General features: G+C 38.8%; 1 protein-coding gene across 1 annotated transcript in view; it reads right to left on the bottom strand.

Moving 5' to 3' along the window:
- The window catches only part of LOC141505512 (ATP-binding cassette sub-family C member 11-like), a 71,973-nt gene that overhangs the window by 54,275 nt on the left and 2,947 nt on the right, over window positions 1-14,751 (bottom strand). Inside the window, exons 3-9 of the mRNA XM_074211403.1 lie at window positions 12,870-13,000; window positions 10,690-10,848; window positions 8,396-8,543; window positions 7,319-7,552; window positions 4,195-4,368; window positions 1,565-1,712; window positions 1,257-1,405 (exon numbers count right to left, since the gene is read on the bottom strand). Of these exons, the coding sequence (XP_074067504.1) occupies window positions 1,257-1,405; window positions 1,565-1,712; window positions 4,195-4,368; window positions 7,319-7,552; window positions 8,396-8,543; window positions 10,690-10,848; window positions 12,870-13,000 (1,143 nt within the window). The remainder of the gene's footprint in view (window positions 1-1,256; window positions 1,406-1,564; window positions 1,713-4,194; window positions 4,369-7,318; window positions 7,553-8,395; window positions 8,544-10,689; window positions 10,849-12,869; window positions 13,001-14,751) is intronic.

Genomic DNA, 14,751 nt, shown 5'->3' with positions numbered 1-14,751 from the left:
CCTCTCTCTCTGTCTTTCTCTGTCTCTCTGTCTCTGTCTCTGTCTCTCTCTCTCTCTCTGTCTCTCTCTCTCTGTCTCTCTCTCTCTCTCTCTGTCTCTCTCTCTCTCTCAGACAAACCCTACCTAGTTTTTATTATTCTTCTGCCCTCTAGAAGCTTACAAACTGTTTGCTGCTTCTCCTGGAGGAGAAAAGATTTTTAATCTGTATACTTTGCAGGCTTGTATAATAACTCCTGAGCAGTTTTAAAATCCCAGGGCTGTGTGTAAGTTCTTTCCACCATTCAAGGCCTCTCGATCTTAAATTGGTGGCAGCAACCCCCAACAACAGCTAGATCTATGTTTTAGGAATAGATGTTTGGTAGCCAAGTGGAGGAGGCAAGGGAAGATGAATGGATTAAAGTAGAGAGAATAGTAGTGTCAGAAAAAGCTAGGTGTCAGGCCTACCTCTCACGCATCATAGCTACAATGACCACGGGTAAATTATTTAGCTCATTTCCCATTAGCCGCATGACTCCATCATGATTGTGGCTCCTAGAAAATCTCATCATCCCCAGGAATCTCATCCAGTGAGATTTCCACAGCTTTGGTTTTTCCACCTCATCAGTACCCCTCTTACCCTTAGCCTCTCTGACTGGACAGCTAGAGGATCGAGCCAAGTACATTAAAAAGGGGTTCCAACTATTCAGCCATGCTACCTTCTGCCCAACTCCATTCACTTCCTTTTTTACCTTGCCTTCCCCTTTAGATTATAAACCTCTTAAGGGCAAAGACTGTCTTTCTTTTTCTTATTTGTATTCCTAATGCTTAGCACAGTATCTAGCACAGAAGCAGCATTTAATAAATGCTTATTTATTGACTAGCTGACTGATTTAACTCTTAGTGCACTGAACAATTCTCTGAGATATCCATCATTGCAGGAGTTGACACAACAATTTTTTTTATTAGTGAAAACAGAGTTTTCAATCCCTTTACCCTATATATACCAAACACACACACTCACAGACACACACACCTACCTATATAGACACACATATACAGACACACACATATACACATATATAAACACACACACAATTTCATAGGCACATTCACCAGGAAAAAAATCCTAAAGGTCTGAATAAAGGCAACAGTAGACTACATTTTCTGCCTGTGAAAACTCAGGGGGTCCAGATTAGAGAAGAAAAATAAGGAAACTCAATTACTTACTGATGTTATAAATAAGAGGTGGGGGGGAGAAATAGATTCAGAACACTTACTACTGAGGTATTGAGTTCTAAATTTAAAGCTGTATGGACAAGGAACATCACAACAGTAGCCAGCGTTGGTGCAATGAACAAGATGGCACTATTGAGACTCTGAAGAAATCCACATTTTTCCAGTAATTTCTGCTCCTTGCTTCTTAAAGCTTAAAGAAAAAAAATGACAGATATGTAATAATCCCAGGAGTATTCCAAGTAGAAGTCTGAATAAGCATTTAATTAAATAAATAGGCATTTAATAAATCATCTAAAATTGAAATAAGATTGACATTATAAGACTCTATATGAAAACAGCCTTTTCATACCTTTAATGATGGTTGAAAATGATTTTTCCCAAGAGTACATTTTAATCAGCTTAATGCAGGTAAGAACCTCACTCGTAGTTCGGATTCGCCTATCACTGATCTCAGCAATCTGATGTTGTAACTTTACAATAATCTTGGTCAAAAATGCCTGCAGTTGGAATGGAATGATATGGTTCAGAAGTCACAAAGACAAGAATTTTTTAAAAGCAAAGTTGAAAGTTTAGTCCTATGCAAAGAGTTGTCAAAGATTTTCCTGAAGAGAAATTCTAGAGTTTGACTTAGAACCTTAACATGATTGCATTGGAAATATCAAGTTTAGTAATCCTAAATTCCAGGCTTTCCTTTAAAGTACTGAGGTATTGGGGGGTGGCTAGGTGGCAGTTGATAGAGCACTGGCCCTGGAGTCAGAAGAATCTGAGTTCAATTCCTGACTCAAACACTTAACAATTACCTAGCTGTGTGGCCTTGGGTAAGCCACTTTAACCCCATTGCCTTGCAAAAATCTAAAAAATATAAATAAAAAAACAAATAAATAAATAAAGTACTGAGGTATGGTGTATTGTTGGGAGCCAGGGTCTCTAAGCTGCTTGACACAGTCTGGCAAAAAGACTCAAGGCAGCCATGCTGCCTGATGGCACAACATTTCCTTCATATATATATGGATTCCATGTATACCAATATTTATAGGTCTAATATTGATGCAAAACTTACTCATTCTAATAGTGAAATGACTATAAAGGAAGGATTCCAGAGAAATTCCTTGAATAAAACAGATTGTGAACTCTGTCCACATTTAACAGGATTGCCTCTCCCTGAGGCATACAAAAGATTCCAACATTATGAAATCTCTGGAAAACCCAACACTGGGAATTCCAAGGAGATGTCAGAATATATACAGGGAAAGCAGATACAAGATGGGTTAGGTAGAATTCCTGGGAAATCAACAGTTTTGCCCCCCCCTTATCATACACAGGAATATATGATAAAGATGGTATAAGAATAGTTAATATAGGTGACCGATATGTGAACTTTAACAGCTTTAGTTTATTGGGAAAGAATAAAAGTCACAGAAACTGTGGTTTCCACCAACAAGGGCTGAAAGGAAATTGGTTATTGAAGGAGTCAACGGATGGATGGACAAACACAACTACCCTTACTATAGTTTGTCAAGGGAGCGTATCAAAAAACATATATACAGAAACATAAAAAACATTCCATTAAATGAATTGCTTAATTAATAACTTTAAATGAATTAATAATTTTACAATGCAGCAACAAACTAGGCAGCAGACTGGTTGAGGTCATCACGGTCTGAGCAGGGATAAAAATTAATTAACTACATGATTGATAATCAAACTTGTATGAACTACATGATCAAACTTGTAACCACATGAAATATATGATTGATAATGAAAATTGTAAACTTTTGTAACCAAGGAAATTATTTTAGCTTGCTTGCTTGATGCTTATATGATTCTGAGGCTATAAAAATAAATCTGAGCAGCAGTCAGTCAACCTGCTCCTGCGTTTTAACCCCTGTGCTGACTCAACTCATTTAGCCAACTCTATCCCTCCTGTCAGGTTCCAAGGACCCTGCGGAGCCTGGACCCCTGCAGTGTATGTTCTGCTATCCATAGATAAGAATAGTTCTCTGTAGATGATTTTTGGCATATCTGCTAAATTTTTTTTGTTCTTTTTCCAATTTTAGTTGAAAAGGGTTCCTGGGATGATCTGGCCCAAGTGGGTCTCACATCAGACTTTCAACAGACTCTGTTTTTCACTACTCTTTGATAATCTATTGAATTATATAGTCACTATCAGATATTTTTTAAATTTGGGCAATTAGGCGTTTTAATGTACAAACAGATGTGAGCAACTGCTAATGAAAAAATTCATAGGATTTAGAACTGGAAGAGACCTTAGAGACCATCTAATCCAGCTCCCTCATTTTTCAGATAAGGAAACTGAGACCCAGAGAGATTAAGTGACTTGTCCAGGATCACAGAATTAATTTCTGAAGCAAAAATTGAACCAGATCTTCTCACTTCCAATTCTGTTACCCTATCCACTATTTAATTAAATAAGTAATTTTAATAAACTGAACTGTTCAATTAATGAGAACAAGCAATTTTAATAATTGATAAATATATATCCAAACATACCTCCTGGATTATCTGAAGATAAGTGTGAATATGGTATTGAGTCAAGTAGGACTTAGGAATTATCATTCCAAATGGGCCATAACTGAGTATGGTCATACCTAAAATACAGTTATGCTAATTTTACAAAATATTTCATACATCTTTTCTCATTTGACCCTATGAGGTAGCAAAGACAACTAAATGGTATCCCCATTTTATAGAAGTGGCAATATTTGAGCTCAGGTCTTCTAACTCTTTTAGTTAAGTACTGTGCTCCCTACAGCTCAATGTTTCTCATTTTCAGAATTTGATTTAGCAAGCACTAAATAAACGCCTACTCCTTACAAGTCATCATGCTTAGTTTTTTTGATAAAACTATATTAGAACAGAATAGTCAGGAAACATTTCCTCCAAAAATGTGTCTAGGGAGCTAAGAGCTAAGCTACTGAGACAGTCCAACATAGAATGGTTTAAAAAAAGGTACATTACCTGCAGGGGAAAAATCAGGAGGTAGCAGGTAATTCCTATGAATGCTGTGGGACCAAGAATTATGTAAGTGGAAACAGAAGCAGCAATAACTGTTGCGAATGTGATAAAAATCAGAGGACCAAAGCAGGCCCCTTCAAATAGGTGATTGACATCACTGGCAAAAAAGCTGATGGCCTGAAATATAAGAACACATAAATGAAGGGAGTCCATGAATATAACAAGGAAGGGGTTTAGTTCTCTATGTTGGAGACAGAAGGCCTTCTTTACTTTTCAAGGGGTGAATAAGAAATAAGTTCTTTTGCTCCAATGTGTTCTTTCCTTTAATTCCAGCATAAACCTAAAGGAAACAAACATACTCATATTTCCCTCCAGATGCACGGAATGAACAAAAATAGAATCTAGAAAGAAAAGACTTTAATTATATCATTTATTAACTGAAAGACCTACAGTGGTTACTATTAAAATTACCCATTAGATCAAATCTCCCTCAGACTCCTCAAGTTAGCAGTCTTCCTCCCCCTTTTCCACTAATCCTAAACTTATCTTCACCACTGCTGTACTGACCAAGTTAACCACATCATCTCATGTCTCTGATTCCTCTGATGTCCTCTTTCATACCTCTGTCCATACCTGTTTCAACTACTTTCCCTCCCTCTTCCTATTTCCATAGCCTACCCAATTTTTCAATGCCAAGCTCATATCTCCAAAAGTGTTTCCTGATCAATGCACCCCATAATGATTTCCCCCTTATTTTAATATCCCTTCTGCTAAATCTATCAATCACTTTTGTTGCTCATATATTTACCTGGGATGACTATCAAGGTGTTTCACTTGTGCAAACTTGTCTTTTTTTTTGTTTATTGTCATTTTTGACATGGGAAAAGGCATTGATTATTTGTGTATATGTAAAGATTTTAAATTTGTGTTGCTATGTTTTATTACTGCCAGTCTTACATTTATTAGTTATATAATTTAGAGTTCCTATTCCTACTGTGGAATTTTTTTTTGTTACCTGCTGCAAATTTGATCTCAGTACCACCATCATAACTTACTTCACTGGTACCTTTCAGTTGAATATCATGGGGATGGGGGTGGGAGAGTGGATCATGTCACCAGTTACTTTGACTTATATTAATAAAAATATGATTTCATATATGTCTTAATAATATGATTTATAATAATAAAATTACTTCTGTTAATAATAATAACAAAGTTGATGACATTTAAGATTTACAAAGCACTTCAGATATATTCTCTCATTTGCTCTTCACAATTCTGTAAAATTAGTATAAATAACATTTATTTATTCTAAATAACATTCTATTTAGCTTACATATGCTAGGCACAAAAAGAGTCAGAATGCAGCCCCTGCCCTCAAAGAGTTTATAGTTAGGCCTTAAGGCAAGGCTTTCTGACACTGACACAAGTGTGGAAAGTCAAGCTATCTGATCCAGGTCAGCTCCAGGTTTTCACCTGTGAAGCATCCTGAGGTGAGGCTCTGAGGTCAGCTCCAGGTTTTACTAGTGATGCGGTCCGAGGCCTTGCACAATTGCTTGTGATCCAGGACCATGTCCTGTACAGGTTTGGGCTAGTAGCATACCCTGATAAACAACTAGATCAGTCATGACAAACACCTGTGACCCCTGTACCTTGACGTTGTGTAATAACATAGTCTATTGATAAGAATAAGTATTGTAAGAATCAAGGGGAGTAGAAACTTGTTTATGGTTGTAATTATAGCATAAATATCCTGGACCCCTGATCAATAAATGAAGTCATCTATGACTTTCTGCCTGGCCTGATTATTTCTCACATCACCACAAACACACGCCCAATTGTTGGCATTGAGTGCTCTTCTCAGAACACCACTTGTCTCCCCAGAGAGACTATATATTCTTTCTGGGAAGAGACCATGTCTTGTACTTCTTTTATATCTCCTTATGATCCCATTGTCACTTCCATGAACTCTTTTCCATACTATTCCATGACTGGCAATCAATAATTGCTTAGGAAATGACACATTTTCTTTTAAAACCACTACCAGATTCTCTTTTCATGCTTCCCATTTATTTCAGGACCACCCTGATTGTTCTTGTCATGGACTCAGGCTCTAACAATCTATAAAGGCCCTTCAGAAAACTATTCTGAAATTGGATTCTAGCTGGGAAGAGTTCCTGTTCCTGTTCCTCTTCTCTGTAAATGTTTGTGGAAATGAGTGCAGATTGAGTTCCCTCAGAAGAAATCTGGCCACCTCCTTTCACTTTTAATCAAGTGCAAAAGGAAGTCTATCCATCCTCCGTGCCTAGAAACTGATAGAAACTACTGTGTTCCACAGGGAGAACTCATTCTGGAGTGAGAACACTCTTCTGAGCCCTCTTATTTCTATTACTTTCCTCTGTTGATGATCTTCCATTTGTCCTGTATTCAGCTTGTTCCTACCTGGTGGTTTATGTGTTGCCTCCCCCATTAGACTGTGAGATCCTTGTGGACAGGATCTGGTTTTTTGGTTTTTCTTTGACTCCTCATTGCTTAGCACAGTATCTAGCATACCATGATGAATAAATGTTTGATTACTTGTTAACTGACTGACTTGAGTTTTACGTAAGGGGGAAAAGGAAGGAGGATGAGAGGAAAGATGCATCAAAGCTCCCAAAGCCCAAATGGTAGCTGGTAGAGTTCGACAAATTAGTGATGACACTGACATTACCAAATTGCATCTGAGACAGGCGTTCAGTGCCTTACCACTAGACTTCATTACTTTAACTTTCTCTCTTTTTCCTTATTCCCTTCCTCCCTGCTCTCTTCCTCTTCTCCCCCATTCCCTTTGTTTCTCCTCTTTAAGCATCTACTTAGCCATTGGCACCAACAACATGTCCTGCCTCCACACAACCCAACAACTCTGTGGAGGAGCAGCTTGGTGGTTTTTATTGGCAGACAATTGCAGGACTTGGTTTCAAATCTCACTCATGATGCATAGAACCTGTGGGACCTTCAGCAATGTTCTCTGGGAGACTCTGTGAGCCTCAACTTCATTGAGGAAATGATGGGGTTGGAATGGATGGCCTCTAAAGCCACTTCCAGCTCTTTATCCATGATCCTCAGAAACTAAGTTAAAAATACTTACCTCTCCAACAGAAATATGGGTTAAAGACCGAAATTCCATGAGCTTTTCAAAAGCCAGTGAACTTGCAGCTATCTTCAACCTTGTCCCTGTTCGCTGGTTGATAATCCAACATGAACATAGACCAAAAGACTTGAGACATTCAGTGAAGAAAAGAGCAAAACAGAGTCCGATGCTAGAGAAAAGACTATTTGATGTGTCTGCACCATTTTCAAGGATCTTTGGCACAAGCAGCACCTAGGAACATAAAGGAATTCTATATAGCAAAAATCTCCCAGTACACCATCATTCTGAATTTATCACTTCTGAGATATCAGTTTATTGAAGTAAATCTACCAGAATGCTGGATTACTTTAGACCCTTTGTGTGTCTGTCATGGACTCCATTAGTACTTTGAAGAAGTCTATAAATAATATTTGTTGAAAATATTCATAAGTATGGCATAGTGGATAGAGCACTGGCCTTGGAGTCAGAAGTACCTGAGTTCAAATCCGGCCTCAGACACTTAATAATTACCTAGCCGTGTGGCCTTGGGCAAGCCACTTAACCCCATTGCCTTGCAAAAAACTAAAAAAAAAATTCATAAGTAAAGAAAATGTTGAATGTTCATGGTTAGTGGAAATCAAGATGTAATTTTTTTTCCACATTCAAGTTCATAGACCCCTTAGAGAATGGCATCTATAGATCTCATTTTAAGTACTCTTGGTTTAAACCAATGCTGTATTCAGTCCAAATTGTCTGTAGTGGTAATCTTGAGGGACCATTTATGAAAGGGTATGATAGATATCCTTTAAATTGTCAGCCTCTAGAAGTCGAAGATCCTCCTAATGCACCATAAGGAATTATTCTGAACAACACCAAGGCACTGTTCATCCCCCATCCCCAAAGAAATATATATTTCCCTATGAGATTTAACCTCATTTAAAATCACAGGAGCCCTGTACTGGCTTTAGCACCCCCATGCCATATATTCACTCATGATTCAGTGTGGGAAAACCTAAGGCATTGTTTTTAAAAATGAAGCATACTCAATCAATTCATTGTGTCCTCCCCTTGGTCATGATGAAGCCCATTACTTACTGGTCCTAAGACACTCATAATACTAAAGAATATGCTTGCCAAGATGTCAAAGCAAAATCTTGTTCTCTGGAACTTGAAGAGCACATGAGTCACAGAAGCTTTTTCATAACCATATCTTGCAACTTCTTCTTCCCAGAGTTTTCTCAGCCTTTAAACAGAACCATACACCATGCATTTATTCTTTTCATTTAAAGGATAGAAAAGTACTACAGGCACTCTGCATGTTTGTTAGATTGGGTAGGGTCACTGACCATTAGAGAAGCAGTGTTTGCGCAGAAAAAAGAACACAGAGCATGAAATCAGGTCACCATGTTTCAAATCCAAATTCTGTTTCTTATTCATAGCTAGGTGCCACACTACACTCACCAAGATATAGTGAAGATCCAAGAGCTTAATGTGTTTATAGGCCTATATAGTTGTAAGATACCACTGTAATTCCCTCCTAGGTCTAAATCTTCTAAAATGCCTATGGGTATCATGAATATCATCTGTTATGGTAAAGAGGTATTTTAGACAGAGTTGGTTGAAGAAGCCTTCAGCAGCAAAAATTTGAAATATTGAAATAATTTTTTTAACCACCATCATTATCATCATCACTATCATTTGCATGAAGAGAATCAGAGGAAAGCCTCCAGCATAGATAGGAGATCCTCTAAGGAGGACAGGGAAACAGAGAAAAGAAGAGCAGAGAATGAGACAGTGTGTATTGGTTGCAATCTGCATTGGTAAATAAGGTATTCACAACAATTAGATCATTGTTCTATTAAGTTATGGGTATTCTTCTTATTAATACAGAGTTTTTAAAGTCCACCAAGATGGGGGGGGTGGAGCCAAGATGGAGACAAGAGAGGATTCTCTTTTACACGCTCTCTCATAAAACTTATAAACTAAGGACTCTAACTAAATTTTTGAGAGACCCAGTGAGGCAGTTCTCCTACTCAAGGTAACCTGGAAAAGAGCAGAAAGGCTCTGCTCCCCGGGTTGGAGGGGCAGCCCGCCGGAGGGGTGGCCCACCCGAGCGAAAGAACTTCAGCCTCCCAGAGGCAGCCCCAGGGCACTGGGAGCTGCAGCTCCCAGCAGCAAGGGAGTTTTATGATTTACACCCCAGGGAGCACTGGGCACAATTTGGGGGAACAGCTCGGGACCTCTGCCAGAGCGAGCACGTGAAGCCCAGCCCTCAGAGCACACAGTGAGCAGCATGGCCAAGGTAGTCCAGATCCAGGAACCAGAAACAGGTGGAACTGGTAAGCAGGAGCCCCCAGGGCATGAGCCCATTGAACCTAGGGAGGGGAATGAAGAGAGAGACTGCCGAGCTCTGCCCCTGGAACAGGAATCTGGGATTCTGACCACATTCAGATCCTTATCGCAGTCTAGGCCCCCCCATAGAGTAGCAGGGACCCCCCCCCACCTCAGCCCCATGGCAGAGGGGGGTGCTTATGGTCATTCACAAACCAAGGGGGAGGACAGAGCCTCAGACACTGAGACCCTTGTGGGAGTGTCCCAAAAGCTCAGGAAGCACCCTAAAGTCCACCAAGATTTGGCTGAAGACTTCTGGGTCTCTACAATATATAGCTAGGTTCAATGTCCAGAAACATCAAATGATTTGCAACTACCATTGTAACTTCTTTTCTACAATTGCCCACATCTTACAATTTTTCCCCTACCTTTCATGAAAACAAATGCAGAAGTTATCATCAAAAAAAAAAAAAGCAGCATCACTGAAAAGTTAGTGTTGATGCACTCAAGTTTATTGTTAAACTATATTTTCATTGTAAGAATTCTCTTTAGTGGGCGGCTAGGCAGCACAATAGATAGAGCACCAGTCCTGGAGTCAGGAGTGCCTGGGTTCAAATCTGGTCTCAGACACTTAATAATTACCTAGCTATGTGGCCTTGGGCAAGCCACTTAACCCCATTTGCCTTGCAAAATCCAAAAAAAAAAAAAATTCTCTTTAAATCTCAATTCTAAATTATTGAAGTTATAAAGGATTATTTTGACAATAAGTCATCTTCAAATCAAGAAAGTAAATTATTAAATGCCTTCAATTTTTCACCATAATATACTTTTCAAAGCAGTTTCATAATGATTATTACATTTCCACAAGTCTTCCATGCAGTAGGTGGAATGGCTAATACAATTTTCATTTTACAAAGGAGGAAACTGAGGTGGAATAAAGCTAAGTGATGAGTCTGTGGCTTTATCTCCTGACTACCAGATTCCTTCTAGTCTACTACCCATCATTCCATCAAGAACTACTCTGGTCAATATGGTGAGTTTTCCATCATCACTATTACCTTTTACTGTTCTTTTCTGAGTTGTCATACACAGACAAAGTAGGAATAGTGTGTTCATTTAGGCCTTTCCAGAAGCCCAGGATCATGAGTGGAGTTAGCCAGGAAATGGTGAGGTAGGAGAATAAACCAGCGTTATCCACAGGATGTACAGTGGAGAACCTGTGGAAGAAGTTAGAAGCAAAAGGATCACCTTATTAATCATTCTACTCTTAAAAGCTAAATGAAAGGTAAGATGGAGTCATATGATCACAAGGGGTCATCAAACAGGGGATGATAATTTGCAAAAAGAATTCATTTTCCAGTAAATGACCTTTCAATATGATGAAAGTAGAGAATCTGTACTTCTGCTTTTATAGGAAAACAGGAGGGGCTTTTATAAGCCTTTGTCATAAAGCAGCCTGTCCCCTTCTAAGAGATTCCCTGTGCCCCTGCAGCCCACCCACCCAAGTAACCAGAGTTTTCCAACCTATGGTTTTTTCCCACATAAAGTCTTCAAAAATCCTCAGTATGGTGATGATGTAATAGGACGGCATAGGTGTACAGGAGAGCTGTTGGAGGATCTATAGTTCTGTGGGGGGTCCTGGGGACCAGGACTGAGGCAGAACTTTGGGTGGATATCTAGTGAAGAAACTGAACTGACTTTACTGACCTCTTGTTTAAAGACCTAAATATTGTACTACCTCTTTGCCAGTTGAGGAAAGGTTCTTTGAAGCACACTTTTTTTTTGGGGGGGGGTAATATAAGGACCAAATCTGGACAAAGTGGTTGTATGTCTAAGTAAAATTGGAAACTTGAGCACCTTTGCATTTGAAAATCATCCTCACCCATAATGTTCCATCTATGAAAGGCAAAACTATGCAGTGACTGGTATAGTTTTACTAATATCCCAAAATTATTAAATGTATTACATTTTCAGGGAATTAAACTTGTTCGGTCTTCTCCCACCTCATTTTTCTAGCCCCACCCTACATTGCACACTAATTACTTGTCTCCTTAGGATCTACTTTCTGGGTACATATGGTCAGTGGGTGAGGTGGCCTTTGCCATAAAGTGCCACTTTTAAGGAATAAGTTCACTTGTCCCTTTTTAGAAAACTTCCTTTAGTTTTGGCACTCATTTAAAAAACTATAATTTTCCATATTTTGGCCATTTCTACCTCAAATCCTCAAAACTCCCCACTTCTATGTGATATATGAGATTCTGCAAACTGAAGTGTGAGATGGGGAGGAGGTGGTTAGAAGAATTATGATTCTGTTGGGGTAACTGGCAACCAGAGCTGCTACAGAGCTTCAAAACAGATATTTTGGTCATGGATGAAAGAATCTGAGAGGCAAAACCCTTACCCTATAAGTCAAAAACCTTACCTCCTCTCCTTTGCACTTATATTCTGATTTGTATTGTCCCTGTCTTTGCTCTCTAGTTGTGACCTGAACTCTGATAGGAAGAACAATTTCTTATTTTCAATTTTTGCTGCCATTACCCAGGGTATAAGATATTGAAGATACTTTGTTGAGGCCAAGAAACAGTTGTGGAACTGAGTAAGTTTTACCTTGACCCCCATTCAGGGTGGTGTTATAGGTGCAGAAGGTGTTATGGTGTAGACCTGTAGCAGTTTCAACTAATTTTATCCCTTTGTGGATTGATCTGAGACCTAGTGATGGGCCCTTCGGACAAAAGAATGTCTTTAAAAAAAAAAGATTTTAGAAGTTTGGTGGAAAACTCCCAAGATCCCTTGGAACCTCCCATCTACTTCTTCTGACTCTCTTGCTCCTTTCATTGGCTTTTCAGTCAATTTATTAAGAATGTTCTATATGCAAGGCAATAGTATAGGTACAGGAAATAAGAACATAGAGACAGTGCCTGATTTCAAAGGGCCCAAAGTTGATCTTTTGAACTACTTTTAATATCTTTAGGAAACTGCTTTTACCAAGCAATATTTGAATGTATTTTAATAAATTAATTGTTTGAACTCTGAGGTAATTAAATGATAATTGTAAAGCACCTAGCACAGTGCTGAAATATGGTAGAAACTTAACGATTGTTTGTTCCTTCCCTTATCTCCCTTGGGCTCTCAGTGATCCATTGAACCAGAATCTAGATACCCTTACACTTAAATATTTATTGAATTGAATGGAATTGGAAACTGATGGAAACTGCCTTATTGCTAATGAACCACTTACTTTGATTTGGGGCGAATTGGGATCATTGTTCTCCAAGCAGCATGGTATTTCCCTTCTGAAAGGGCCTTTTGTCCTTCAGGCTTGTTAGCAGGCCCTGGGTTCCAATAACTATCCCCAAGGGTGAATTTTTTCTTGGAGATAAATAAAGAGTATAAGTTATGAATATATTTTTACAAGTTCCATCATCATTCCTACCCCCACCTTCCCCCCCCATAGAGGAGTTGTTCTGGGGAAATGCAATGGACATCTCCATATCTTGCTCTTCAATGAAATAATGTGACTTAATAGAAAAGTCACTGGACTGAAAGTCATCCTGACTAATTTTGTTATTAGTAAATCACCATGCCTCTCCCATTTCTTCATCAGTGGAATAAAGCTAATACACTCGAATCACTTTGGCTCTCCTTGATTGGCCAACAACAGGTCCCAGCCCAAGCCCAGAGATGTCCTTGTTTGGGTGCTGATTGCTGGGAATGAACATAAATAGCAATTTTTTTTTTGTTTTTAACAGAAACCTCTTCCAGCTTGATTTTTTTCTATTTTGACTAGGAAAAAAAGAGACCATTCTTTGTCTCATTTTTACTTAGCCTCAATCACTGAATAGGCATTATCTTAGTCAACTGAGACCCAGGAAACAATTAGCTTTTAAAAGTCAAGGTCTCCCACTTCATCTGGGGCTATCTCCAGTGGTTCTTGCCACTGAACCTAGATAGCTCCAGAGGAGAAAGGGATGACTGGTGACTTGCATAACCCTCCCTCACTTAAATCCAATTCACTTGCTTGTCATGACATCCCTTCATTGATGTCATGGTGCTTTTTGAGAGGGGAATATAAGACTTGTGATTTTGTACTACCTTCCCTCACTTAAATCCAATTCATTTGTATATCATGATCTCATTTTTCTGGTGTCACAGTGCTCTTAGAGAATGAATAACAAATAACCACAACAATACTGACCTACTTCAAAAAGTTTTTTTTTGTGGGGATTGTGTTTTGTAAGACTAAATAAATATAAATTGTTATTATCTAAGGTCTCTTCCAGAGTAGAATTTAATATTCAACAATCCAATCCATTTAACAAGCATTATCTTGACAGTATTATTTTGACTTCCCCCACCCATCAAGGGAAAGGATCTGACCCATACATTCAAAGTTGTTGCATTTTCTTGGTTTTTCAGTTGTACCTGACTCTCTATGACCCCATTTGTGGTTTTCTTGGCAAGGATATTGGAGAGATTTACTATTTTCTTCTTCAGCTCATTTATAGACAAGAAATTGAGGCAAACAGGATTCACTTGCTTAGGGTCAGGTTGCTAGTGATACCAGATTTGGACTCTAACATGAGTCTTCTTGATTCCAGGCCCAGCACTCTTATCTACTGTGCCACCTAGCTGCCTCACAATTAAGTTAATAGGACTTTAATGGTTGTTTTTTCCTTCTGAGGATATTTGCATTTTAAAAGCTGAGCCTAGGAGGAGACAGCTGTTAACCCAAAGGAAGGAACATAATATGATATATTAAAGGTGTCATAGTCGAAACCATGAAAAGTCATGGAGATTTTTTTTTAATAGAACAGTCTTCCTTGATCAAGGAAAAGGGATTAGGCTCACCTCTTGACAAAGTTACTGAGAAATAGATTTAGGTTTGATAGAGAGAAAAGCTTCCTAACAATGAAAACTGAATGTTTTGCTTTGGGAAGGAGTGTTTCCCATCACTAGAGATTTTCAAGGAGGGATTTATTGGAGCTATTGAAGAAGGAGTGGGTGGGGTGGGGGGGGTTAAATCCCTTCCACCTCTTAGAGTCTGTGATTCTGGAAACTGTTCCTCTCTGGGTCCCACTTTTTATCCTCTGAAAAAAAAAGAGGTTGGGGCTAGATGGTCC

Source organism: Macrotis lagotis, chromosome 1 (genome assembly GCF_037893015.1).
Source record: "Macrotis lagotis isolate mMagLag1 chromosome 1, bilby.v1.9.chrom.fasta, whole genome shotgun sequence".
Classification (NCBI taxonomy): Eukaryota; Metazoa; Chordata; class Mammalia; order Peramelemorphia; family Peramelidae; genus Macrotis; species Macrotis lagotis.
Note: the sequence above shows the minus strand (reverse complement) of the source record. Positions and strands in the feature narration are given on the sequence as shown.